The sequence below is a fragment of the Trematomus bernacchii genome, unplaced genomic scaffold (genome assembly GCF_902827165.1).
Source record: "Trematomus bernacchii unplaced genomic scaffold, fTreBer1.1, whole genome shotgun sequence".
Taxonomy (NCBI): Eukaryota; Metazoa; Chordata; class Actinopteri; order Perciformes; family Nototheniidae; genus Trematomus; species Trematomus bernacchii.
The window spans coordinates 27,496,326-27,522,566 of record NW_022987720.1 but is presented as its reverse complement, the minus strand read 5'-3'; the positions used below and the strand labels follow the sequence as shown (position 1 = coordinate 27,522,566).

Here is a 26,241-nt window from a genome sequence, read left to right as displayed (position 1 = left end):
CAGCCAGACCACACTCCTCCACCGACACACCGTCAGGTGGAGAGAGCTTGATGGCGTGTTTGCGAGTCAGCTTCTCCAACCCGGCGCAGCTGCCACGGAACGCCATGCCGGGCGGCGTGACTGCAGCTGCAGCCGCTAGACAAACAATTAGACAAACAAATCACCAGTGCAACCAAACAACACCACCAAAAAACACCAAAGTCGGACAAGTGATGCACAATGACATAAACTATCGCCCAGAGAAAAGTGAAATATTAACAAGGGTTTGAAAAGTTGTAAACTTTAAACGATCGCTCTCCGCTATACTCACCGGTCCACTCACAATCACAGAGAGAGAGAGAGAGAGAGAGAGAGAGAGAGAGAGAGAGAGAGAGAGAGAGAGGAGAGAAGAGAGAGAGAGAGAGAGAGAGAGAGAGAGAGAGAGAGAGAGAGAGAGGGGGAGGCAGATGAGAGAGAGCTATTATATATAGAGAGATATAGAGGAGAGAGAGACAGAGAGAGACACTGAGACACCGAATTGCTTAATTGGAGTCACTGCTTCTATATTATGGGCAAACCCTTTTTACGTTAGTCAGACCAACTTTTCCTCGCAGAGACTGTTCTTCCACCCCACCGACTGTCCAGAGCTCTGAGATATACCATATTGAGGTAAGCTGATTTTCTCTTTGAAATAAATGTGAATAACATTTGAATAAAAACAGATGATGGATTTATAATGATGTACTCACACGTGAATCAGTGTGATAAGTCTGACACTTCTGAAGTCATGTGGTTTTGGTACTTCAGATGTAAAAAAATATAAAACATAGTAATTTACATTAAAAAACAACTTACTTTTTGTCACTTTAAATGTTTTTTAGGACATTTTGGGGGAGATATCTTGAGAGTATTTTAAATGTATGAATAATACAAGTCCTTACACACAAAAAGTCAGAATACAAATGATACATTTAAAACATGACTATATTATAATTATAAACAGTTCTTAAACATCAAATGGATTAGTTATTTTATTGAAGAAAATGTTTTTCATTAAGATATAAAAGAAAAAGATAGAAATTGATATTCAGTAGTATCAACACAGTTCTCAGTTAACTCCCGTTAATCCACATTCCTCATTCTAATCAGATTTATTTTGTTTCCTGAGGCATTGTGTGTTGTTTATGGAAATAAATGTTTTGTTTAAAGCTTTTCTTTTGTTAATTTTCAATGTTTTAAACCCAACAAATGTAATACAATTTTCTGTACCGATATTGCTTTGGGACAATGACATAAAATCTCTCTCAGCAAATTAAATTGAAAATAATCTGCAAGGTCTAACACGACTGGGATTACATGAGAAAATCAGTGAAATGGTCCTTTAAATTAGAAAAATACATCTTTTGAATTCTTTTAGCTTTAACATTTTTTACCTGATTTGAAAAAACGATTTTAATGTTCATAAAATCTGTTCTGATCTTATGGGCCACGCATCCCTGCCCTAACCCCAACCCTTGGAAAATATATATTATGTCATACTTTGACATATTGGCAGCACTGCTTGTAACTAGTAAATGAACTATTGGAATCACAAGACCACTATCCTTGCTGAGCCTGAATCCATCCTCAGATAGAAAACAAACAGACTGCATTGTGTGGAGGACTTACACTGATGAGACGAATCAGGAGAAATCTAATTTTCTAATACAGCAAGGGACGCATTCCCTTGACAACCAGCAACAAATCATGCTTTAGTTTTATACTGACGATTAGTGACTAAATGCTTTCACGTGAGAGCAGATGGGATTCGCTATTAGTTATTTCTCTGGTCTGATTCCAGAGGGTATTGTTTAATGGAAAACTCAAATCTGGATGCGTTCCATGCATGTTTACTACATTCACACACAAAGAGACCTGTGTTCGATTCAGCTGTGCCTTACCAACATTCTGATAATTCAATTAGTGGTTCCTCTAATGTAAGAAAGGTTGGACATCATGTGGAGGAAATGTAATGGGAATGAGAAGGGGCACATGCCAGTTTGTGTGTGCGTATTTATTGTCAGTAGACCGATGAGGCTGTGTGCACAGGAATGCTCTGGGCTATATGCTAATTTCTGCATGCTAACACACACAATGACAATGTTAGCATGCTGCCATTAGCAGATAAGATGTTCACCATCTTAGTTAGGCCTTCCATAAGTACATTTGTGTAGCGTGAGACATTATATTCAGCAGAAGTCTCCACGTTTGCAGTCAACCAAAGTAGTTTGTAAGTATGCTATCGGACAGAAAAAACACACGACCACATCGCTCAGAGTTTGGCCTAGAGTACGGGCCGTTTATTGTATCTGCGCATGCTCATTAGCATCACCACGTTTCTTTCACTCAGGCACATTCTGATGATGTCATACACATGAACTGAAACATGACTTTGTTCTTATACAAATATGCTTAACAATTTGTACGTTAGCATGCTGCTAAAATGTGCTAATTTGCACACTGGAGGCGGATTTGAATGTCAATAGTTTTGCACTTTGATCATATTTAAGAATTCGAAAAATACAAATCTTGACCTCATGATGGTGCTGGATGATAAAGGAAACGGATCCCTAATCTGTTGTTTAAACTAATCTCTGAGGGAATGTTTTTACCACATTTCATGATAAGAGGATCTTCCTTTTAACATTTTACATCAAAATGAAGATGATGTTCAGCCGCTTATAATGATTTAAGATTTGTCGTTCTGACTTTGGCTGATTTATTGTATGAGTTATACTTGGCATATGTCCTCCACTCCTGGCCATGGTTTACTGTTTTTATGAGATTTGTTTCTGCTTGTATTTGGTGCAATCTTTTGTAAGGCTAAATATGTGTGTTTGCTTAGATTGTAGGCTATGGACGCTAAAATGTGTTGTGGTACAATACAGTTGACATGCAAGGGCATGGGTTTTCTTTTTCTGTGTTCTTTTTAAGCTATAATTCTACTGTGACTAAAATGCACTGTCTTGCCCATAAATTAACCAGTACCTAGTATTCATTGTATTTATCTTTCTTCCTCAGCCCACTCCACATCAGCAGGATGACCCTTCTCAACTACCCTGTTCCAGAGTTGGATGTTACCCTGCAGGAAGTGAGCCGTGTCTTGCAGCTCACTTTAAGGGCTGACCTTTACCCAGAGTTCAAAAATACCCTGGAACAGCAGAGGGCGCTCCTTCAAGAAGCCCAGGAACAAGTCGCAACAAGAGCTTTGGGCAAAGAGAACTGGGTGACGGAGCAGTTCAAGAGAAGTCTGCTGTCTTGTTACGACCCCCTGCCCACCTCTACTGCCCTTCCTGTTGTTCTGCTTCCTCCCAAAGCAACGGGATGTACCCAGCTAGGGAGGGCCGCTGCTCTCCTCTGGGCAGCAGCAAAGCTGTACAGCGAGCCCATGCTGCTGGAGGGCAATGTGCCGATGGAGAACACACAGCAGTCCGAGATATTCGCTGCCAGCAGGATTCCTGGCAGGAGTCAAGATGAGATTAAAGTGAGATTATTGGCAACGTTCAAACATTTCCTAATTTGGGATCAATAAAGTATGTTTTATCTAATCTTATATGTCTTAACAAGTCTGCTCTCTTTCTAATCTTCTTTTCCTTCTCCAGCTCTACCCTGATAGCCTTCATGCCATTGTCACCTGTGCTGGAGGAGTGTTCCCTGTGGACATACTGGGGCGTCCCAGCACTGGTGGGCCAGTTTCTGCTCGACCGTTTGTTGACATCTACAACCAGCTGGCTCAGGTGATGGATCAACCCAGAGCAGAACAACTGAATGATCCATCTGCCATTTGTAGCCTCTCAGCTCAGGATCGCAAAGTCTGGGCTGCCACCAGGGAAGAGATCTTGGAGAAAGGAGGGGAGACAGCGGCATCCCTGAGGCTGATGGAGAGTGCCGTGCTGACCCTCTGTCTGGAGGACTGCAACCCCCCCTCTGAACTGGCTGATACTCTCAATGCAGTGAGGCTCGGAGGAGGAGGAGAAGGCAGCCTTCATTTGAGATATTATGACAAGGTATTGGATATTATATGGCTAAGGATTTTCAACCAAGCAGAAGTCAGATACATTTTTCACATACACTTTCTCATACTGTTTACATTTGTTTTTAATTATCATAATACTGCCTTTTCTGAAATGTAAAAAGTAGGGCTGTCTCACAACTTGGTACAGGTCAATTTTAGCTTCCACACCAAGAGGTTTGGAATTGCTGTTAATTTTTAGTTGAAAGTTTTATATGTGCCAAAGCTTTAAAGTAAAGAAATATGTAAATGCAAGTTTTGAACATATGCTATCAGTGCTATTAGAGGGGGTCAGTGCTTAGAGTGTTCTTTCACAGTTTTTCCTCATTTACAGGTGGTGAACCTGGTGGTGTTCAAGGACAGCACAGCTGGGATGGTGTTTGAGCACAGTGCTGTCGATGGGATGGTGGCTGGTCTTGTGACTGAGCATCTGTACAATCTGTCTGAGACTGTGGACCTAAACCTTGTCCAGACTGAAGCAGTACAAGTCAATGGCTCTGTCATAGTAAACAATGTTAGTTATGTGTGTCCACCTCCCCTAACATTCCCCTTGCAAGGAGTAAATACCCCCAAACTGAGTCTTAACTTAAAAGAAACACACCCTGTTCTCACTTTTGATGTGTCCTCCTTTCCTGATGTCTTTTCTACTCTCAGAGGGCAGAGAGGCCTGTTTGATGCTTGGGTTAACTTTTCTTTGCAGCTTTCCCTGAGGCAGACTCTTGGGGAATCCGCTGCCAAGCACATGATTGTTACACCGACCCATATGCGGCACTACAAACATGGCCGTTGTGATCCAACATACTCACTCACCATGCATTCTCACAAGTTAGTAAGTGCCTTGGTGTCTTGCATCGGCTCAAATAACACAATCAAATACACTGCTGACCTGCTACGCTTGTTCCATGTTGCATTTTTGGAGCATAAGAGCCTCATCAGAAACACAAAAAGCGGTCATGGAGTTGGACCCCACCTTGCTGCACTGCGTCGATCGTTGCCATCAGACAATCCTCTGAAGAAGTACCTGGACCCCTTTGGATGTCCATCTGTGTACCTCACAGGTGTAGATATGATGGAGGGCGTGGAGTGTGGAGTAGGGAATGTTTATGCCCAAGATCAGCTGGCTGTAACCTACCTTGGAAAAAAAGACAAGGTTCGCATCGTGCTTAATGGAAAAGGGAGCTTTGCTCTTACACTGGAGAAACTTCAAGCAAGTCTGAAAATAAACCTGAAGTTAGTGATGCTCCTAGCTGTTAGATATGCCATTGCATGCCAAATGGGAGCCATTGAGCGTCCATTGAATCAGGGTCAAACTGAGAAAATGAATGGAGAGACCAACCACTGCCAAGAGAGCCCAAACAAAGGCAAAACCACTGTTGAAAACACCTCTGGCACGAGCACAGACTACACTCTGGTAATCCATGGTGGGGCTGGTGAGGAGATGATGCTAAACACCGAAGTCATTGGTGTAATTGAGTTTGCTCTACAGACAGCCTTAACCCTTGGATCCCAAGTGCTTCAACAAGGTGGCAGCAGTCTAGATGCAGTTCAGAAGTCAGTAGAAGCTCTGGAGGACTGCGTCCTGTTCAATGCAGGTAAAGGCTCAGTATTCAACCAAGACGGCAAAAATGAAATGGAAGCAACCATTGTGGATGGCAATGCAATGAGGTCAGGATCTGTTGCTTGTGTGCAAAATGTAAAGAACCCAATAAAAGCCGCTAGGTGTGTCATGGAGAAAAGCTCCCATTCACTCATTGTGGGAGATGGGGCTGAGGAGTTTCTGCAGGGGTTGGAGAAGAAGCAGAATCCTGTTGGGTCTGAGTATTTCTACACAGATGTACGTCACAGACAGTTGACTGCAAAGCTCGCTGCAGGAAATACCTCAAAAAACAATCACCCGCAGACAGTTGGAGCTGTGGCCTTGGATCGTTGGAAAGGGTTGGCTGCTGCATCATCAACAGGAGGGGTAGTAGGTAAGCTGAAAGGGCGAGTTGGGGATACAGCAATAGTAGGGGCAGGAATATATGCTGATGACAAGTTAGCCATTACCTGCTCTGGAGATGGAGATGTGTTTCTGAGGCAAACAGTTGCACAGAAAATAGCAAGTCTCTACCACCACACAGGCTATAGTTTGAGGCAGGCATGTAGGGAGGTGATGGCTGAAAATCTAGATGGGATCTGTGCAGGAATCATAGCTCTGGACGCGAAAGGGGATGTCATCATTGAAACGAACGCTGATGTCATGTTTGTGGCCTCAATGGTGGATGACATTTCACGAGTGGAAGTCCTCAGGCCACTCAAGAGCTTCTCTGATGTGATCTGGGAAAACGATGAGCTGGTTGCTTACCTGGATCCCAAACCCTGGACCCCTGGGTCAACCATTCTGAAGAGAAAAACTCTTAGCGGAGCAAGCAGCATCTTCCAGTTAGCTACACCTGATGTTTTGACTATCCTACAAGGAGCAAAGGCTGTGTCAAGCTTGCTATGTGAGCGACTGGGAGTGCAGCGCTGTGCCCTGGTTTTCAATCCAATCCCAAACCAGTCAGCACAAATCCGACTGCTTCCGCTTCATGGTCTTGAGCCAAAGTGGCAGCCCCATCTGGCAAGTGAAGAGGAATTCCACACATATGATCCTGGTTACTGCACGTCCAAAAGTGGCCCACGCTTGGATGATGAGGCACTGACCCAGGTTCAAGCCAAGATTAGAAGCGGACTGCCAACACCAAATGCACCTTCCTGCTTTGACTTTTTCGGAGATGCTTCCAATGACAACCTTTTCAGTCGTATTGTACGTGGAGAGCAGCAACAGTGGAGAGTGTGGGAAGACAATGAGCATGTTGCCTTCCTGACACCTTACCCAAACACTCCTGGACTAACCGTTGTGGTGCCCCGCAAACCACTGTCCAGTGACATCTTCAAACTGGAGGAAGCTGACTACAAAGCGCTGATCCTAGCCACTTGTAAAGTTGCCAAACTACTGGAGGAAGGGATGAGAGCTCAAGGTGTTGCACTGATCTTCGAGGGCTTTGAGATTGATTATGCTCATGCCAAGCTAATCCCTCTGTTGCCTTCACCAGATGGAACCAAGCAAGCTGAACTGCAACCAGAATGCTACCAAAGCTACCCTGGATTTGTGTCATCACGGGATGGCCCAGCGGCTGACCCTGAAGCCCTTAAAAAGATCCATTCAAAAATCACCCAGTGCAGGCCTCCTCATTCATGGCAAGACCCTCAGTCTCACTCCACACTTGCCATCAAGAGCCAATGGTATCGCAACCTGTTCCAGATTCAAAACACCCTTTTCCACAGCACAGTGGAATATTTCCACAGTTCCTGCCAGTTCTCCTACGCTCTAACCCCTCTCACCACAGACACCATCTCTTCACCAATGGGTCTGGGATCTGACTCAGAACCAGTTTCTGTTCACTTGCTCGGCCAGGACATCTACCTCGCTGACTCAATGCAATTTGTACTTGAATACTTCCTTCGCTTCCAGGAGAACCTTCAAGGGGCATATTACATATCTCCCAGCTTTAGAGGGGAAGATCCTGATGCCACACACTTGAACCAGTTCTACCACGTGGAGTGTGAACTGTTGGGGAACATGGACAAGGCCATTTCCACAGCAGAGGGATACTTGGCTCATCTCACCAAGTCCATGCTGAAGAAACACTCCGATATGATCCTCAACACCGCCGGGACTCTTACACATGTCAAAGCCATGCTGAGTAAGCTGGATGGAAAAACCCCACTACCAAGAGTCCCTCTAGACCAGGCCATTCCCATGATGCCCTCCGCCGACTGCCAAGAGTGGGTTCAAGATGGCCAGCCGCAGTTTGGCAGAAAGCTAACGCGCAAAGGAGAGCGAGTCTTGATAGAGAAATATGGTGGCGCTGTTTGGCTAACTGAGATGGACCATCTAGGAGTTCCCTTCTACCAGGCCTATGTGGAGGGCACTGAGCGGTGCAAAGCCAAAGCTGCTGATCTTCTCCTGGGTTTAGGTGAGACATTGGGTCTCGGTGAACGTCATTCCACCACTGAGATGGTACAGGAGGCCCTCAGACACCATGGAGTGCCAGAGCAGTCCTACAAATGGTACCTTAACATGCGGCAGGTGAATCCCCTCCTCACCAGTGGATGGGGCATGGGGACGGAGCGCTACTTGTGTTGGCTGCTTCAGCATGATGACATCAGAGATATGCATGTCATTCCTAGGATGAAAGGAATGAAGTACATGCCCTGATCACAAGTTCTCCTAAGGTCTACAGACCATAACATGTGATTTACGTGTAACAATGTGGCCAAAGAGAACAGAACGCCACTTTATATCTATTAATCAAACCCAACCCTTTCACCCAACCCTTGCTCACTTTAAAGTAAAATCCTAAAGTCCTGTTACATGTTATAGTCTTGCAGCAAAACCAGAGGTATAATTTCAGAGAATTAAATTAATGTAAAAAAAGTTTATTTGGAGGTTACAGGAAGTATATCAGCATTTGTAAACTTCAATGTTAACACTTAGATTTGGATTATTTTCTGAGTGGTTAAGCTAAAGTGTCAATGTAAGTGCAAAGATAGCACAACAAGAGTGCTTGTATAATTGGAATTGTTTATTGTATTTTATTATCTTTTCTTTGTGTGAGACTTAATAAAATGGTTGATAAAAAATGTTACAGAAAATAAAATGTGTATGTGTTTTTTTCTTTTTGGGACAAGGTGAAGAAACACAAATGTTTAAATATTTGGCCATACATGTTGTTGTATCATTTATGCAAGAACATTCTTTATATTGTTCCTCAATATAATAACATATTGATCTACCACAGTCTTTGTATTTAAAGGATCTCGTGGAAGTGTTGATGCTCAATTTAATGAAGTGATAATTACTTTTGAAACACACATCATCTTTTGGACCACTTAACTCAACAAGACCTGTTCCCATGAGCCTCCGATCATTGTGACCTCAGACAGTAAGGCACAGGGACAAATATAGTAAAGCTAATATTTGTACATCTATATGTAGCATTTTATTTTTAATATAATGAATGATAGTGTGAGACAAGAAAACAGATTTAGAAATGTTTAGAAATGTGTCTGACCACCAGATTTCAAAGACAACAAACTAACTTTACAGTGTATCAACTATTTAAACAAAGTAATCTAATGCCCCTGAAATTATTGTTTTTGTTGAACTCCAGAGATTGTATTTCTCCCCTTGCTGTAGTGAGTTGTAAACTAAGCACATTTGTTCCTGTTTTTCAACCTGGAGATATGTTACAATTTAACACCCATATTGATCAATGTCAGCCTATGAGTTTGGCTACAACAACTCGTGGGTTTTAAGAAAGCCACACAATCAATTTATCCAAATCTTTCTTATTTATTTCTGGTAAAAAAAAGAGCAAATACTCTCATAAATGTAATACCCATGAATGTTGCCAAATGTTAACACAAAATGGTCGGTAAACTACGGAACGTGTCTCAGCAGCTTTCACCTTGAACACCATGAAGAAAATAAGAAGCTTACCCTTGTTTAAGGTAAAGTCACAAAGGATTTCATTGCAGCTGAAATCCAACCTTTATAGAAGTTGCTTCAAATCAAATCAAATCAAATCAAATCAAGTTTTATTTATATACCACATTTAAAAGCGATTTTTGGTCGAGCCAAAGTGCTGTACATGTAATAAAAACACATTACTACAATCACAATAAAAGACAATCATTTACAACAGAAATATAAAAAACAAAAACACAGGGAATAGTCAGGTGTCATGCTGCGCTCTGACTAGAAGGCCAGAGAGAAAAAGTGTGTTTTTAGTGAGGACTTAAAAACCCCTAGGGTCTGGGCCGACCTCACATGGAGGGGCAGACTATTCCAGAGCCTGGGGCCAGCTGCTTCCTTCTTTCGTATCAAGTTTCAAGACAATGTGTTTGAATACAATTCAATAAAGCAAGTCAACCAGTAATAGACTGCAGATCATTTCATGCAGAAACCAACAGATATGAAATCCAAGTGACTACAGGCAACATTTGCAAGGTTCAAATAAGGCTCAATTTATTTTCATCAGATTGGAATATGTTGTAGAATAATAATGTTATATACGTTTTTTTCTTCTTCTTATTTTTTATCCTGGGCTAGCTTTTTGTTTTCAGAATGATTTTTTTTTTTAAATAGCAATTAAAAATGTTTTTTCCCCCATTGCCTTTTCTTTATGTATTTTTTAGCAACAAGCAAAAGTAACCCAAAAATCATAAAAAATAAATGATAAAGACACACATGAATTTGAACAGATTTGAAAAATAAAACATGCACGCTGATTTAGATAAATAACACAAAATGAATTGGTAAGTAAAATAATTACCACAAGAAAAAAAAGTGAATTCACCAACGTGCCAATGACCCGGATGTAGTATGTGAGCAATATTTGTTTCCGGTTGTCACTGTCGAATCTGACCCCCGGCTTGAACACAGCCCTGCCTCTTTCTGAAGATACACTTTTGGTCTAATTTCTGAACCGTAAGTTTGTCCCATTTTAAATTGTACCCTGTGTGTGCTCATGTTTTTAACTCCACTTTATCCTCCTTATCTTTTTACGAGTGTTTGTTGTCAATAAGGCTGGATAAAGCTAAGGTCAGCGCTTGCGTAGCCTGACAGCTAACTAGCATGCTAAGCTATCATGCTAGTCAGGAGTGAGCTAATGTGTGACTTTCCAATGAGCCAGCCATTTTCTGAAAACACATTAACCTCTGTAACTTACACGTTCACCTTTCTACAGTCGGTAAAGTCATTAGACATGTAACAGTAGTTGGACATCAGGTCGACTGTTAGCTACAATGTTAAGCTAAGTTAGTAGTCACATTTGGATGCTAATGCTGCTAGGAGCTGACACTGGCTGTAATGTTGTGGAGTGTGAACTGTGTGTGTCATCATACATAAATATAAACCAGCGAAGGAGCAGGTTATTTGAGGTTGTGTGCTCTTAAACGAACATGTCATGTATTGCATAATATCTCAAAGGCATGGACACATTGAACAACATTCTTCTTGGATGAACAGTGAATGAATGATGAATATTCATGTTTTTAAGTACATATTCCTACTACTTTTTCATATCTCAGAACAAAGATGTTACCTAAAAAGAGTAAAAGAGAGCAAGCTTTAACTCCCTACCTCCTGCATGATTTCTAAGTTTAATGCATTAAATGTAAAGATAAATCTCCACAGTAGCAACTTCTTTAATGTCTTTCCACTTATATATATACTCTCTGACTGACTTCACTACTACCAGTTACTCACCTCAATCATCATGGACCTAGCTTGATGACAATAATATCTTTTGGCACATTTGACCTTTCTAATATTTTGGATAGGGTTGCATACAAAACAATATGCAACTTTGATGTTCGGTGGTGTTTCACAACTGGAACGATGGAGTATACATTGCAGATAGTTTTGAAATCTGTGCTGCGTGATCATAGACAATAGAGAGGCAAAGTCCCTCCCTTTCCGGGGGAGCTCCATGGGACCTTATTTCGGAAAAAGTATGTATTGAAGTCAATGGGGAGAGAAAGATTATCTTACGATCCCGTTTGAATTGTGCCACGAATTACACATATATGTTTGTCAATTTAAAAGATAATTTTGCAAGTCAAAAAAAAAAAAATGTGTCGTAAAACTAGGGGTCGACCGATATGGCTTTTTCAAGGCCGATACCGAATATTAGTAATCAAGGAGACCGATAACCGATATTTGGAACTGATATACATTTGCAGTAAAATCAGAAAATCTTGGTGTCAAAATGTAGAATAACAGAACTTCTATGAAATGCCTTTTTATGTTTAATGAACTTTTCAACATCTTAAAACTGGTTTCCTCTCTGTGACCCTGAGTAAAATAAATGAAGTTAAAATAAAAACTACTAAAACTTCTGATATTTGAGTCTCACTCATTTAGTAGTCCCAATTCAGCAGCACCAGATTGTGCAGAAAGCAGAGTTGCTGCGAGGCTCCACTAGCAGCCGTCACAGTCCCAGTCGTCCCAGCGCGTCACAGTTTCTCCGCTGCGAGACGCTACCCGCCCCTGCCCCTTAGTAACTGGGAAACTGATAGAATTGGATCATAAGATCGTGGTGTTTTTGCAACTTCGGCATAGGGGATTGGGATGCTTATTGAATTTCGGCTTTCAACTGATTTACCTTCGAAACACCGCTCACTGCTGCTGCTTGCCTCTGTCTGTGTTCTTCGCACCTGCCTGTAATCTGAGAAGGTCCCGCCTCTCTGGCTGGCTGCAGCCCGGAAAATCTTCAGTGTTGATTGACACTTCAGTAATAGCCTATCAGATAGCGCTGTGGGCGGGACATTGCTCGTGAACAGTGGTGACTGCAGCCAGAGAAACGGCCGCATCAGAGCCAAAGTCGTATCGGCAATTTGATTTTAAAAAAGCCGATACCGATAATCTGTAAAATGCGGAATATCGGCCTCGATAATCGGCCAGGCCGATAATCGGTTGACCCCTACGTAAAACTGTGAAGTAACACTTTTTTTTGTGTGAAACCGCTCAATGAACTACATCTCCCGTCTCGCACCACACACCAAGACGGCCGTCACGTTGGCACATTTCACTTCTTTCTTTCAGAATGAGGCGAAAAGTATTAAACGAGGTGAAAATCACTCCAAGTCTGGGCATGTTGAGAGCTGTACGTACACACAAGGGGAGTTAGTCGGTCCGTAAGAGCCAGCATGCGGGACCGGGATTCTGGGATTTGTAGTCTTTCTAGTTGCGTATTTTTCATAGTCTTATATTTCAACAGTTTTACGACAAACTGTGACTTTTTTGACATGGAAATTATTTTTTAAGATTGACAAACATCATATGTGTAATTCATGGCACAATTCAAACGGGATCGAAAGATAATCTTTCTCTCCCCATTGACTTCAATACATAACTTTTCCGAAATAAGGTCACATGGGGCGGAAGTAGATGGGCGGGACTTCGCCTCTCTATTGAGAAAAAAGGTTGTGGCATTCCCTATTGCTGCAAAGGTTTTTAAAAAGAAAATAAACGTTGCTTTGCTGTAGCAGCTTACTCCTCCTGAAGTATATGATTATCCTTTTGTATTGAGGCTTATTAACACAATCTGTAGTTTAAACTTCAGCACTAGACCTGGTAAAAAAACGTAATTTGGCTGACTTTTGCTCGCTGACTTTCCCTCGTCACTCAACTCCTGCAAACATTTTTTAAATCTGTGCTGCGTGATCATAGACAATAGAGAAAATAGGTTGTGGAATTCCCTTTCTTTGCTGCAAAGGTTTACAAAAACAACCTACAACAACCAGAATGCACTGGGCTCTTTGCTGTAGCAGCTTATTCCTCCTCAAGTATATCATTATCCTTCTGCATTGAGGTTTATTAACACAATCTCTAGTTTAAACTATAATAATAATAATTCATTCTATTCAGAGGCGCCTTTCAAAGCACCCAAGGACACCTTACAATTCATAAAAATATTCTAAGGAAAGGTTTAAGACCGTACAAAAGGACCGTAACAGGGGACATGTAGCACTACAGTGAGTAGGCTGATCTGAACAGGTGGGTTTTGAGGAGGGACTTGAATGTGTCAGCTATATATTGTGTCTATAGCCCTGGACCTGGTAAAAAAACTTAATTTGGCTGACTTGTCCTTCATCACTCAACGCCTGCTCCTCTTTCCCCAGGTACCAGTCCATGTGTGGTCTCTAATGGGCGGCTGGTCTCGTGGTGCCGTGCTGGAGCTCTACCGGGCGCTGCTCCGCGCAGGCCGCCAACTTCAGTACACCGACCGCAACTACTATCGCCGTGCCGTGGCTCACGAGTTTCGCCGCTGCCAAGACCTGAAAAAAGCTCAAGATAAAGAGGAAGCGCTGAAGAGGGGCCAGTTCTTCCTCGACAGCCAATTGGGCGGGCTTATGTAGGGGGAGAGGGGTCATCTGGAGGAGGGTTAAAGGTCATCTGGAGGAGTGTCACCCAGGTAGGTTTGCAAATAAGATAACATTACATTTAGCTGACACTTTTATCCAAAGCGACTTACAATGACATTCTCCCTGGAGTAACTAAGGGCTAAGTGCCTTACTCAAGGGCACACTAGTGGTGATGTTCCTGGCGGGATTTGAACTCACAACCTTCCGATCTTCAGCCCACCTCACTATCCTGATAATACTCTTTGTCAGCAGTTATGTGCCATTTTCTAGATCTGAGACATTCTTTGTAGGAGTTTGTAACACAATAGGGCAAAAGCCATCCGTAGGAACATGTAGGGTGTGGCTACTCATAGATTCTCTTTGTGTAGGGGCAATATTCAACAGTTGCCTCTGAGTTAAGCAACTTAACAAAGAAAATACCTTTTTTATATTTCCCTGTAACCTTACTGCCAGTGTCTCTGTCTTCATTTCCTCCATCTTCAGCGGCAGGATGGCGGGGGTGAATGGAGACCGCAAAGGCAAGAAAGATGACAATGGGATCGGCACTGCCATCGACTTCGTGCTCTCTAATGCTAAGCTGGTGCTGGGAGTGGGGGGAGCGGCCATGTTGGGGATTGCAACGCTTGCTGTCAAAAGAGTAAGCGATTTATCTCCAACCTTTTTCATTTTCTGACATGAAAAGGACCTTACTAAGGATTCAAGGCTTTTATTGTCATGTGTGCATAGCTACAGTGTAGTTATGTCGATGGAAATCTTAGGTCACACTAGGGCTGTGCGATTATGGCAAAAATCATAATCACGATTATTTTGGTCAATAATTGATAGCACGATTATTAAATACGATTATTCATTGACTTTGAAAACATCCATTTATTGAACTTTTAAATACAAATAATAATTTGAACAGTATCTTTTTAACTGTTGATTTCCCTGAGCGTATAATTCAACTGAAAAACCAATACAAAAATGTATTAAATAAATGATACATTTATTTAATACATTTAAATAAATAATATCAAATAATAATAAATACCAATAAACAAGATCAGCAAATATTTTGGAGCGCACTTCAACAAGCTACTAAACATATATAAATATGATAAATACAAATACATTTGATCAAATATGTTGCAGTGCACTGTCACAACCTAGCAAAGCAAAATAATCGTTTTTTTCGATTATGTTATTTTCGTAATTGTGGCAGGCCAAAATCGTAATTGCGATTAAAATACGATTAATTGCACAGCCCTAGGTCACAGGCCCCTCCAACAGTGCAACACAATAAAACAGATCAAATAGTGCAAGTAAATACAATAAAATAGAATATAGTGCAGAATACTAAGGATCCATGCAATTCTTTACCGTGCAGATGTACGACCGTGCCATCAGTACTCCCAACAGCCCGACCAACTTGGAGCAGACGGGAAGGAGGAGCTGGGAGGAGCCTGCATGGATGGGGTCATCTCCCCGGGTGCTGAACCATGACATGAAGTCCACAGTGAGCCGGTCCCTGCAGAATCTGCCCACTTCCTCTCATGCTTTTGAACCAGGTGAGGAAAGTGAAGCTACATCATTCCCATGTCCTTGTCTCACGTGCCTTTTTTTATTATTTTTGAGCGGCCTATTTTGTGGTTTAGACTTTCAGCCAGCTGTCATTTTATCTGTTGACAGACCGCCTGCTTGGAGGACTCTTGCTCTTCCTTTACAGTGGGTGTGGGTGTCTTCCTTTACTGTTGTTCAGTAGTGAGTTAGCCAGTTGTAAACATATCAGTTAGTTATATATTTTTAGATACTATAGAAGCCCCTATTTAGTATTTGTAGAAAACAAACCCGTGCCTCTTCCGTCTTTTTCCACTTGAACTCCCTTCTATTCAAAACTCATTATTTTGTAATGGTGTAAAAATAAGATTTTTCTTATTTCCTTTCTCTTCATCTCTTCTGCCGTCTCCTCAGACTGTCTGCGGAGGGCCGTGGGTCGATCAGCTGTGGGAGGCAGCGGCGCCACTCAGTCGGACCTTCAGAAGGCTCGGACGCGTCTGTCGCTGCAGGAACATCTGCTGGACTTCTACCAGAATAACGTGAACATCCCCACCGAGGAGCAGGCTGTGGCGAGGAGGGCGGCGCTGGACATCTGTGCCGAGCTCCGGGTGTTCCTTCACGCCAAACTGCCCGACATGCCGCTCAGAGAGATGTACCTGAGTGGCAGTCTGTATGACGAACTGCAGGTAAGAGCAAACAGTCTGTTTTCTAAATTGGGGTTTTCTATTTTGTTGTGTTTTTAAAATGTTTTTACATCATGTATGAGGGTTTTCAGTCTGCGGCTATAAGTATGGTTTTATTGTCTCGTGCTTTTACATTTGTTTCTTTTTGTCCTATCGGCTTTGTCTAAATGTATTTATGCTGCTTTTTGACATTTGTATTGATGTACAGCACTTTGGTCAACTCTGTTGTTTTTAAATGTGCTATTTAAATAAAGTTGGATTGGATTGGTTTAAGTGAGAGGTGGGCAATATGGTTTATATCAGATATCCCAATATTCTTGAAAAAATAAATATATTCAATTTTTCTTTATTTTCTAGGTGGTGACAGCGGACCACGCCCAGCTCATGGTGCCTCTCATCTTGGAGAAGAACCTGTGGTCGTCCATCCCCGGCGAGGACACCATCATGAACGTCCCGGGTTTCTGGCTCATCCGCAGGGAGAATTTAGAGTATTTCCCTCGGAACAGCAGCTACTGGGACCGCTGCATGGTGGGAGGCTACCTCTCCCCCAAATCAGTCCTGGAGGTCTTCGACAAACTGGTGGCGGGCTCCATCAACTGGCCCGCCATCGGCAGCGTCCTCGACTACATCATTCGCCCCGTGGTTCCCTCGGAGACGCTGACCCTGGAGGTGCAGTACGACACAGAGCGCAGACTGTACGTGGACTTCCTGCCGTTACTCGTGATGGAGGACGGAACCTCGCTGATCGCCAAACCTCATCGTCTTGTCGCCGAGCGTCACGAAAACCTGTGGAGGCAGAGCTTTCGAGTGGCGGAGACGGCGCGACTCAGGGCGCTGGACCAGGAGGACGGGGGGTGTCGGTGCGCCTGCCTGAAGCTGGCGAAGGCAATGTGCAAACTCAACCCCGCTCTGAACCGCCTCAACGCCAGCCAGCTCACCAACTGCATCCTGCTGCTGTGCGAGAAGGAGGGCGACTGGACGAAGGACGCGCTGGCCGACCGCTTCCTCCAGCTGCTGCGAGCGCTGGTGGGACACCTGGAGGCCGGGAGGCTGCCCTGCGCCCTCAGCCCCAAAGTGAACTTATTCTGCGAGCTGACGGAACAGGAAGTGGACGAGCTGGGGTACACGCTCTACTGCGCCCTGTCCGATCCGGCGGGGCTGCTGAGAACAGACATGGAAGAGCCGCCACAACCGTGACAACCTCGTGTAAAAAAACATCACTACAAACAGCAACGGGGGATTTCAATTAACACTGATTTGTGGGCGATGGTCACCTCGACATAACATGGTTCTGGGAGCGGGAAAAAGTGCATGGAGTCCAAAACACTCGATCTGGTCAGTCTTAAACGCCATCAGTGAGAAAATGTGATGCACACTGTAGCAGCTACTAAATGTTAAGATACGTCTTGACATGAAAGATGTTTGTCTTGTTCTCATGCAAAAAGTATTTGATCTCAGTTAAGGCCCATTGATGGATCTCACCAAAGCCATTGTATTAATGAAGTTGAGAGGAGACACACTGATATACATCTCGGTGGAGGTAGTGCACGCTGCATAGGTTGGTGCAGGAATGAGTCCTAAAACCTGGAAATGAGTCACCATTTTAGCACCTGAAGCTTTTCTCGTCTCGACATCATTGGTTTTTGGATGTGTTTGTATGCCTGAAATAAGTTCTGTGGTTAACAGAAGCAAAAGAGATATTCATGTTTTGTTCCCTGCTAGCTGAAGTGGCTAAATTAGATTACTAAACATCATCACGCCAAACATTAGCTGCCTTTAGCTTAGCGGTTGTAGCTATAATGTGTGTTTACCACAGAGCTTGTTTTACGCATGTTTCAAAATCCAATGAAAAACAATCCTTGCAATGCTAACTTCCACATTAGCCTACAGAGGTACATCATGCCTGCAGCAGCCTATTGGTGTGTCCATATGAAAATAACAAGGTGAATATAATACATGCGTCTTCCTCACATTTGTCCTCTTTTTATCTTGTCGGAGTCTTTAAGGCGCTCCCATGCGGTGGTTCACTGATGGATGCCGGGATGCCAATCCAAAATAAAAATGTCAATGAGCTGAAGAGACAAGCCTACTCTTTTCATCCACCTTTCGTTCTCTCATTAAATACTGTGTTCAGTTTGAAATCATGCTGTGTGTCAGAACTTCATTAAAACAGTGGCTGCGTTGAAGATTTATGAATGGGATCTGTGTAAACAAACATTGGGCTGTGATGGGAATGTGTGCAGCTTGCATGTTATCTAGAAATCAATCGGGGGGGATAAGAAAATGTAATGTCTTTGTATCTCACAACATTCAATATGAATCAGATGTAAAGCTGAATATACAACCATAAATAGAACATGTGAAGCTTCTGAATTGTCTGTCATGAAATTTGAACAATACAGCTTCACCACTTTGGCGAGATTTGTGTCCATGTGTCTAAAACAGAGCCGCTCTTAGTTTGTCATGTCAGGAGGTTTGGTTCTCCAGTCACATGTGTTCATAACGAATATGCTTTATTATCTAAGTTAAAACCAAAGTTATTTTTGCACTATCCAAATGTTTGTAGGTTTATCCAAAGTGTCTCAGCTGGAAAGTGGAAGTGTTCTTGTCTTCTAGTTGCTTTAATTTAAATCCAGGTTTCCTCTTGATCATTATCTTCTACATTTCTTAATAGTCCATTTTCGGCTTCGTCCCTTTTTTGAGAAATCTCTACGAGACACACAGCTGTTAAACTGGTACTAACGTTTGTCGATGGTGAGTTAGTCTCAGTATTCATTTCCTGATAGAACAAAGAGCCCGTTACATCTGTAGAGTTATTTCTCTATCTCTGTGCATACCTGTGCACGTGCAAGTCCGTATTACCCTCTGAATAACCTATAGGTCAGTGGTCCTGGACCGTTCTGTGTATGAAGTGTTTGACAGCACATGACCTGTCATGACGTGATTCTCCTGTCAAATCTGTGTATCTCTAGATTTCAGGTGCTAATCTCTTTTAGACCTTGATCTGATTGAGAGGGATCTACTTATCTACTCAGTTATATAATGCTAGATTAGCCTGCTACACTGCAGGTGGAGTCAATACAACAATAGCTGCCAGACTGTAAAGTGTGTCACTCTGTGAAATGACAAAACATGTCCAAAATTCATCACATGGTTGCTTTTTGTTCTCACTTTTAGCCTTAGAATGAGAAATAAATGCAGTGATAGAGCCCTCAACCCCCAGTGTGTATAGTGTACAATATGCAGGGTTATTTATGCATTCAGTTAGTAATCATCCAGAGAACAGGTGAATATTTTTGTATTTATTGTACATTTGTAACCAAAAAGAGCTTGATTTTATTTGCATTTCACTCACCATGTAAAGTACTGCTTAATGTGCTTCATGAAGTGCTTTGTGCTGGATGTACGGATTTGTAATGAACTCACGGTAGAGCGACATGCTGCCGTCAGAGTGGAGGGGAGTCACTGCCACATTTCTATTGTTATTGTGAAACAAAGTAGATCACTACCTCTACCTTGTGGAGTTCATGCTAGCCATACGCTTTGTTGCATGCTGTGTATCCCCATCCCCCACCTCGCTTCTTTTAGTTCAGCTCTGGAGTTGAACGCGGCAGCACTTTGTATACTTCCATTAAAATATTACAAATGATATTCTCTTATTTGTTTTTTCTTCTAAGGATGCAGTGTTGAAAGCACAGATCACAATAAACACTCAGCCGTCCAATATTGTTAAATATTTAAACTTTAATTCAGTGATATTTGGCAATAAAAATTCACATAGCAAGACAAATATCCTGAGATACCTTAAGCAACAACATCATTAGACTTTGGGAGCAGGAAATGTTGGAAATGAAAGTAAATTACAATTTAGTTGCATTTGTTCCCCCTTGTAAAAAAATCCTGCTCAAATTGCATAGTTTTGATTGAATCCTGCCATTTCAAAGATGCTCAAACTCGGATTCACAGACACATTTTGGGAAGCAGTCCTTTGTTCAGCGGCCGAACATCTACACCCCTTGCTAAATGTTGAAATGTCTAATGTAGCATCTGGCTAATGTAGCATCTGCGTCACTCGTAAGCAGCTAGTTTCTCATGTAAACCTCATTATTCTAAGCAGATGTGAAATATAAAAAAAAGGTGGCAAACCAGGTATTGCAGCAATATCAAGCACTACATTCTAGTAACATTGCTGCTGACCTTTAGCTTGGTTTGTTGCCACCTTGAAAGTTAAATAACTGCTAGAAATGAGAAGAAGTGCAACATATTTCCCACACAGTGGTCAGGGAGCTACTTGGAGGGGGCGAACCCGACTCGATCTGCGTTCCTGTCGAACACGGTGTAGTACTTCCCGATGAAAACATCTCCCAGAATCCACAGCGGCCCTGCAGGGGGCGGGATGTCCATCGCCATGAAGCCTGACAGACAGATGGCCTGACCCATCTGAGACTCCTGCATTTAAAACAAGCAAATATTTGTTATCCAAGTTTCAGCATAAGATAAGACTTTATTCATCCCGAAGGAAATTGTTGTGCCAGAGTTACAAAAACACAATAAACACAGCAGCACAATAATAATAATACTGTACACTAACAGTGCAGTAAAACGAGCAATTCAATAACTACAGGAAACATAGATGGTCACATAATTAATGTACATATTAACAGTATTTAATAGTGCAAGAAAACATAGTTACGTACATACATTTTGCATTCAAAAGTGAAATATGATGTTTTGTTACAAATAACACAGTTTACCCAACAATACCATTAGGAGCACTGAAACAATATCATTAGCTGAAGAGAGACAATTAATTAGCAACTACTATCGATTGTTCAGGTCACACTTTTAACCTGTTTTTAATCCTTCAAGTACACTTTCCAGATAATAAAAAACACACTTAACTTCTCTTCACTCGTAACAGTATTTTCTCAGTTAAGTAATAGTACTTTTACTAGAATAAAGCATCTGAATACTTGTTTCACTACCAGGGTTAGCATCCGTTTAGTTGACTCTACCTAAAGCGCATCATCAATAAAAGGGAAGTGTTTGATAATACAGTAACCATGGAGCTCTGTGGCACAGAGGAATACGCTGTAGTAGGCTTTTGCTACAGAAACACTTCTTTTCAAAATACAATACAAGTCAAGGCATTACTGGTTGTGATACTTTCATGGGATTTGTTAAATAATAAGTGACCTACCTTCATGACATAATCCTCTCCCGTCAGGTTATACATCTTCCCTCCGATGTTGAAGGAGACCACAGGGAGAGATGGGATCCTCTTACAGTCGATCCAGTACTTAAGAGGAGAGGAGAATAAGCTAAGATTATCTCAAGAGACTGTAAAAAAACAACCACGTTGAAAAATTCATCAGGAATTATTTTAAAAAGCACATCTGGAATACAAGATTGAGACTAAAGCATCAGGTCTTCTGTCTAATATCTTTGTTTCCCATCAGCTCTACCTCTCCCATCAGCAGGGGCAGAGCTCCGATGGCCTTCTGCAGCGCTCTGACTTCAGCTTTAGGACCGACGATGAGGGACGTTCCCGTGTCGACAATCGCCTGGCAACCACCTTTGCAGACAGTCAGCTGTTCCCCAATTCCAACTCTAAAGGGGGAAGGACAAAAAGTGTATTTACAACATCTGTTTACAAATGTGTTGACATGCTACTGTTGTGCAGACCACACATGTACTATATTTTTTTATTAAAATAGTTCATCTGTTTTTATTTATTTTGTTTTACGTATGCACCATGACATCAAGTCAAATTCCTCGTACGTGTCAACCTACTTGGTAATAAACTTGTTTCTGACCAAGAAAACACTATCTCCTAATCAATTAAAAAAAATATACACATTTTCACACACACGCAACTGACTGCGGTAATAATGTATTAGAGATTAAGGAATGGTCGATTTGTGCATTATCATGTTTTTGGTATTTTGAGAGTCCTTCACATTGGGGAAGAAGTAAATGTTTTCCTCATCAGTCAGAATACCATTTTCAACTACCAGGTAAAGGGCGGCGTCACACCAAAAGTGAGAACAGGATGTGAGTCAACCTCCTCTACTCTATTTCAGTTCCTACTTAGAAATGAAGCAACAAAAGGTCCCTTCTCACCCGCTCATCTCGATCTGCCAGTAGGCCTTTCGTGTGACATTAACATAGTGCAGGTCTCCGGTGTAGTACTGAGGGTCCGTCCCCCCCAGAATCAGCTCTCCCCCCACTGCTGCTTTAGGGTCTCTGAGAGAAAGGGTGGACAGAAGAACAAATCATTGTTATAAAAATACACACAACATTTGCAAACTTCTTTAAAATTATATACTTCAAGCTAAATTCTGCATTTTTTTTTTAACTGTTTATTTTCATTTTTACAAATCAAAACATATCCTGACATAGGACTTTTCCATTCAAATGACAAATAATAATAATAATATGGTAAAGTATATAAGTAAAAAATACAAAAAAACAGTTACAAGTTAAAATAAGGAAATAAAGATTATAAAAAATAAATTAATAATAGTAAAGTAAATACAAATTAATAAAAGCATTTTACACAAGGAGTGAAATCTTTCTCAGAGTAGGATGGGTTACACGGGGAATTCTGCACGTTTTAGAAGGTTTTCCAGTCAGACACAAACCTGCTAATGTAGAAAGAGAAAATGTTCTCGGGCAGCAGCTTGGCAGCCATGGCCGAGTCGAACACCGGGGTGACGTTAGCGACTGATATGGAGGGGTAGGCCATGCCCAGGACCCCATCGAACCGAGCCACTGCAAACGTGATACCAGGCTGCTTCACCGCCTCACCAAACTGCTGGTTCTGGACAGGCAGACCTGCAACCTGCAAACAAGAGGGACGTCAATACAAATACAAACAAAAACTCACACTCAAGATGGAGTTACAATGTGGAGAAAAACCTGTATAGCATACTACAGGAAAGGGAAGACCCCAAAAGCACAATAGGGCCATAGCAATGAGGGAAGCCAAACATATTTTTAATTTGCACAAACTAACTTCATTGCAACAATACAAAGCAATTTGTAATACAAATCTGCAACGTTTCCATTTAATGAGATGATAGGAATGGCGTGACACATCATAATTCAGTTAAACAGAAGCGCTGTGTGAGTGAGCAGTGAATGTTTTTATGAACTCACAGAGACCGTGTCCCCGCTGATGAACCCAGACAAGCTGCCTCTGCCGTACCGGATAGAGAACGCTGTGCCATTCTTAGCAAATGTGCTCGACTTCTTCGAGTTGTAGCGATGATGAACCCCTGATGACACGAGACAGTTGTTTAAAAAACAGATTTCAATAGATACAGAACACAAAGCAAGCTGAATGAGTCAGTTCCCAATTCTCACAGCAGGCTATGTCGAAGAAGGAGCAGTGGATGGAGGGAACCCAGAGGTTGGAGGAGCCGGTGTCAAACAGAACCGTGAAGGCCTGAGGAGGGGTCCCGATGCTGATCAGACCAAAGTACTGCGCCTAAAGAGAGACAGTAGAGAACAATATACTGTGAAACCACCACAGCATCAGAAGGATTCATAATATTGACTGTAAGCACATTTCAAATAAACCTTTTGACAAAAACGTGCACTTATTGTAACTTTAAATATGATCAAATTGGTTGATTGATCAGCAAGTTATTGTCTTAGATCACCAACACTAAATTGTTGCATTTGTTTGTTCCAGTCAAATAAATGCATAAAATACATTTAAAAGAAAAGACAGAAACATTTGATGTCAACCCATGGTACCGTGGGTGCCAAGAACTAATGTTAACCTCATCTTTTCCTCCTCCTTTTTCTCACTGGAGATACTTGTCAAATGTGAACTGTTTTTACCCACAGTGTATAGGCTACCTATTAACTCTTACACCTTCCTGAAATAAAACTGTACTCACTAACTATAAACCTCTAGCAGTTGAGTGAAGAGAGACTGAGAGAGGAAGCATGAATTATAATGTACTGTAGTTTACGCACATCCATGAAGTTGGTGAGCCTCTCTACGGGCACTTTGGGGGAGGGAGAGGGGGAGGGAGAGGGGGAGGGGGCACTCTCTGGAGCTCCGTTGCCCGTCGCTAAAGCTCTCAGCTCCGGCAGGGACAGCTTCCCATTGTCGCTCATCAGGCGGCGCATGGTCCGGGTTTTATAAAGCGGAACTCTGAAATTAAAATATTATTCAATTAAATGCACCGGACAAAACCATGCAAGTGCGTAATTTGCGAGAAAACTTCCTGGTACAGAGCAAGTGCAAATGTACAAACTGTTCAACTATTATTTAAAGTGCACTGGCTTATTTTAGCAGGTTTTAAATACTGATTGCTAACACGTGTGGCTTCTCGAACAAAACAAGGAAGTGAACACAAACGCCAAGCATCCATTAACCTTAATTCAAAGCTGCCTGTCGCTGTTAATTGATAACTTGAGAGTTAAATGTTATTTTAGGTCACTTTTAATGCCAAAACACCAGCTGATAAACCGTATTTACCTGAATATGGCGACGCTTTGTGTTATCAGCAGCGCCCCGATGATATAAAACATCTCCAGTCGTGCCATTTCTGTCCTGGTATTGAAATATCACACACTTCTGTATTGTTTCCGCAATTTAACACCACAAAAAAAGCACTTCACTATTTGAACTGACGCAGAAAGATGAGTGGAAACGCTTCGGCAACTTCCGCCTTTACTCGGTTTTCCCCGTTAGGCGGCTCAGTGATTGGCTGAAAATATTTAGGCAGGCGTTCTGATTGGTCGAGGAGGATGGCAATCATGTGGCATGACCTACCGGTGCACTGGGTCACGAGTTGTGCTGTGAGTCTGAAATGAATGACACATAAAAGCACATTGTGTTCATTTTAGAAACTTCAGCGGTTTATGGAAACACGTTAACTTTATCACACAGACTGCGTACAGATAAGTTGAGTAACCAAATACATGTCAGTGTTTTTGATGACAGACATGTTGTTTTGGTAAATAATTAGTTGCATTTGGGAAGCCTAATGAATGACAACGCCATGCATCCCTCCCGCTCCCTAATCATATTAAAGAGTGGTTCAGGGTTGCAGTTACAATACACTTGGGCTACTGTGAGAAACAGATATAGTAGAATAGAAAAAAATAGTGGATAAAACCTATAGTATCTAGCATAGTCTTGTGTGAGCTTTTAAAATATTTGATAAAATTACCTAATTTGATTCACTTGAGTTTTTTTTTAGCTTGGATTTGAAGACAGTTTTAGCAGCTACACTGCCTTTGCAAATGTGGGACTTCATATTTGTAAGGCATTGGCTTTTATCAGTCAGGGAAAGTCTATAAAATGCTTTCTGAGTTTAGTGTTTTGGGGGTTGGACTTAATTGACTTTAAATCAGGACATTTTACCATTCTTTTTCTAAATATGTATTTTTAAAGTCAACCAATTGATGAACTCCTTTAAAGAGAATGTATCTTTCAAAGATAGAAAAACCACCTTAGGACAACTGCTGCATGTTATACCACCTCTCTGTTTATTTCCTGTCTCGTATTCTGTAAAAATAAAGTAAAAAAATGTACTTAAATAGTGACCAGCATCCAGCTATCTAGTATAGCTTTCCTAAGACTGGAAAGTGGGAGAGACTGCTAGCCTATTAGCATATTTAAAGCTCACTAACATGTTTTATCTTGTTTGCTTAATCAGAACTAAAACACAAACTGTAAAAATGAGAAATCCCTATTATAGGGACCCCTATTATTATATTATAGGGGGTATTGCTTGCTTTAAATTGTTTTAAAAATTGCTTGTAAATGGATTGTGTTACCTTTGCAAAGGTTAGGCTAGTTTATTTCCTGAAGTCCTTATGCTAAGCTAAGCTAGTCAAAAGCTTGCCCCAGCTTCCCCCAATGGTGTGGTATTCATCTTCTCATCCAACTTTCAGCCAGACATCAAAAAAGCCTTCCCCAAAATGTCGAAATCTTTTGAGATAAGGCAAAATATGTCAGGTACTGGAGTCACTTTCTCTAGCAGTCAGTAGACACATGCCATAATGAAT

General features: G+C 41.8%; 3 protein-coding genes across 4 annotated transcripts; 2 read left to right on the top strand and 1 right to left on the bottom strand.

Moving 5' to 3' along the window:
* The first annotated feature begins 616 nt into the window (after positions 1-616).
* LOC117492158 lies at positions 617-8,364 on the top strand. The gene is made up of 4 exons (XM_034142272.1): positions 617-648; positions 3,040-3,502; positions 3,621-4,025; positions 4,365-8,364. The coding sequence occupies exons 2-4, from the start codon at positions 3,059-3,061 to the stop codon at positions 8,268-8,270; spliced, it is 4,755 nt and encodes a 1,584-aa protein (XP_033998163.1). The 5' UTR covers positions 617-648; positions 3,040-3,058; the 3' UTR covers positions 8,271-8,364.
* A 5,448-nt stretch (positions 8,365-13,812) lies between these two features.
* On the top strand, positions 13,813-19,855 carry mief1 (mitochondrial elongation factor 1). Of its 2 annotated transcripts, none has more exons than XM_034142639.1 (5): positions 13,813-14,034; positions 14,468-14,621; positions 15,354-15,534; positions 15,938-16,209; positions 16,564-19,855. In XM_034142639.1, the coding sequence occupies exons 2-5, from the start codon at positions 14,475-14,477 to the stop codon at positions 17,401-17,403; spliced, it is 1,440 nt and encodes a 479-aa protein (XP_033998530.1). In that variant the 5' UTR covers positions 13,813-14,034; positions 14,468-14,474; the 3' UTR covers positions 17,404-19,855. The 2 variants fall into 2 exon arrangements, with proteins under 2 accessions (XP_033998530.1, XP_033998529.1); XM_034142638.1 differs by having other exon boundaries at positions 15,926-16,209.
* Positions 19,856-19,930: 75 nt separating this feature from the next.
* On the bottom strand, positions 19,931-24,888 carry napsa (napsin A aspartic peptidase). Its single transcript, XM_034142640.1, has 9 exons — positions 24,704-24,888; positions 24,196-24,376; positions 23,575-23,698; positions 23,368-23,486; positions 22,851-23,050; positions 22,330-22,452; positions 21,672-21,816; positions 21,407-21,505; positions 19,931-20,655 (listed from the first exon to the last, which is right to left on the bottom strand). The coding sequence occupies exons 1-9, from the start codon at positions 24,769-24,771 to the stop codon at positions 20,494-20,496; spliced, it is 1,221 nt and encodes a 406-aa protein (XP_033998531.1). The 5' UTR covers positions 24,772-24,888; the 3' UTR covers positions 19,931-20,493.
* Between the last annotated feature and the right edge of the window lie 1,353 nt (positions 24,889-26,241).

Coding starts and splice junctions, on each gene's coding strand:
- mief1 (XM_034142638.1), top strand. CDS start 14,475: ATGGCGGGGGTGAATGGAGACCGCAAAGGCAAGAAAGATGACAATGGG. Junction 15,535..15,925: donor CTCTCATGCTTTTGAACCAG/GTGAGGAAAGTG, acceptor TCATCTCTTCTG/CCGTCTCCTCAGACTGTCTG. Junction 16,210..16,563: donor GTCTGTATGACGAACTGCAG/GTAAGAGCAAAC, acceptor TTTATTTTCTAG/GTGGTGACAGCGGACCACGC.
- LOC117492158 (XM_034142272.1), top strand. CDS start 3,059: ATGACCCTTCTCAACTACCCTGTTCCAGAGTTGGATGTTACCCTGCAG. Junction 3,503..3,620: donor GGAGTCAAGATGAGATTAAA/GTGAGATTATTG, acceptor TTCCTTCTCCAG/CTCTACCCTGATAGCCTTCA. Junction 4,026..4,364: donor ATTTGAGATATTATGACAAG/GTATTGGATATT, acceptor CCTCATTTACAG/GTGGTGAACCTGGTGGTGTT.
- napsa (XM_034142640.1), bottom strand. CDS start 24,771: ATGGCACGACTGGAGATGTTTTATATCATCGGGGCGCTGCTGATAACA. Junction 23,699..24,195: donor GGCTCACCAACTTCATGGAT/GTGCGTAAACTA, acceptor GTCTCTCTTTAG/GCGCAGTACTTTGGTCTGAT. Junction 22,453..22,850: donor TTCTCTTTCTACATTAGCAG/GTTTGTGTCTGA, acceptor CCTTTCTCTCAG/AGACCCTAAAGCAGCAGTGG.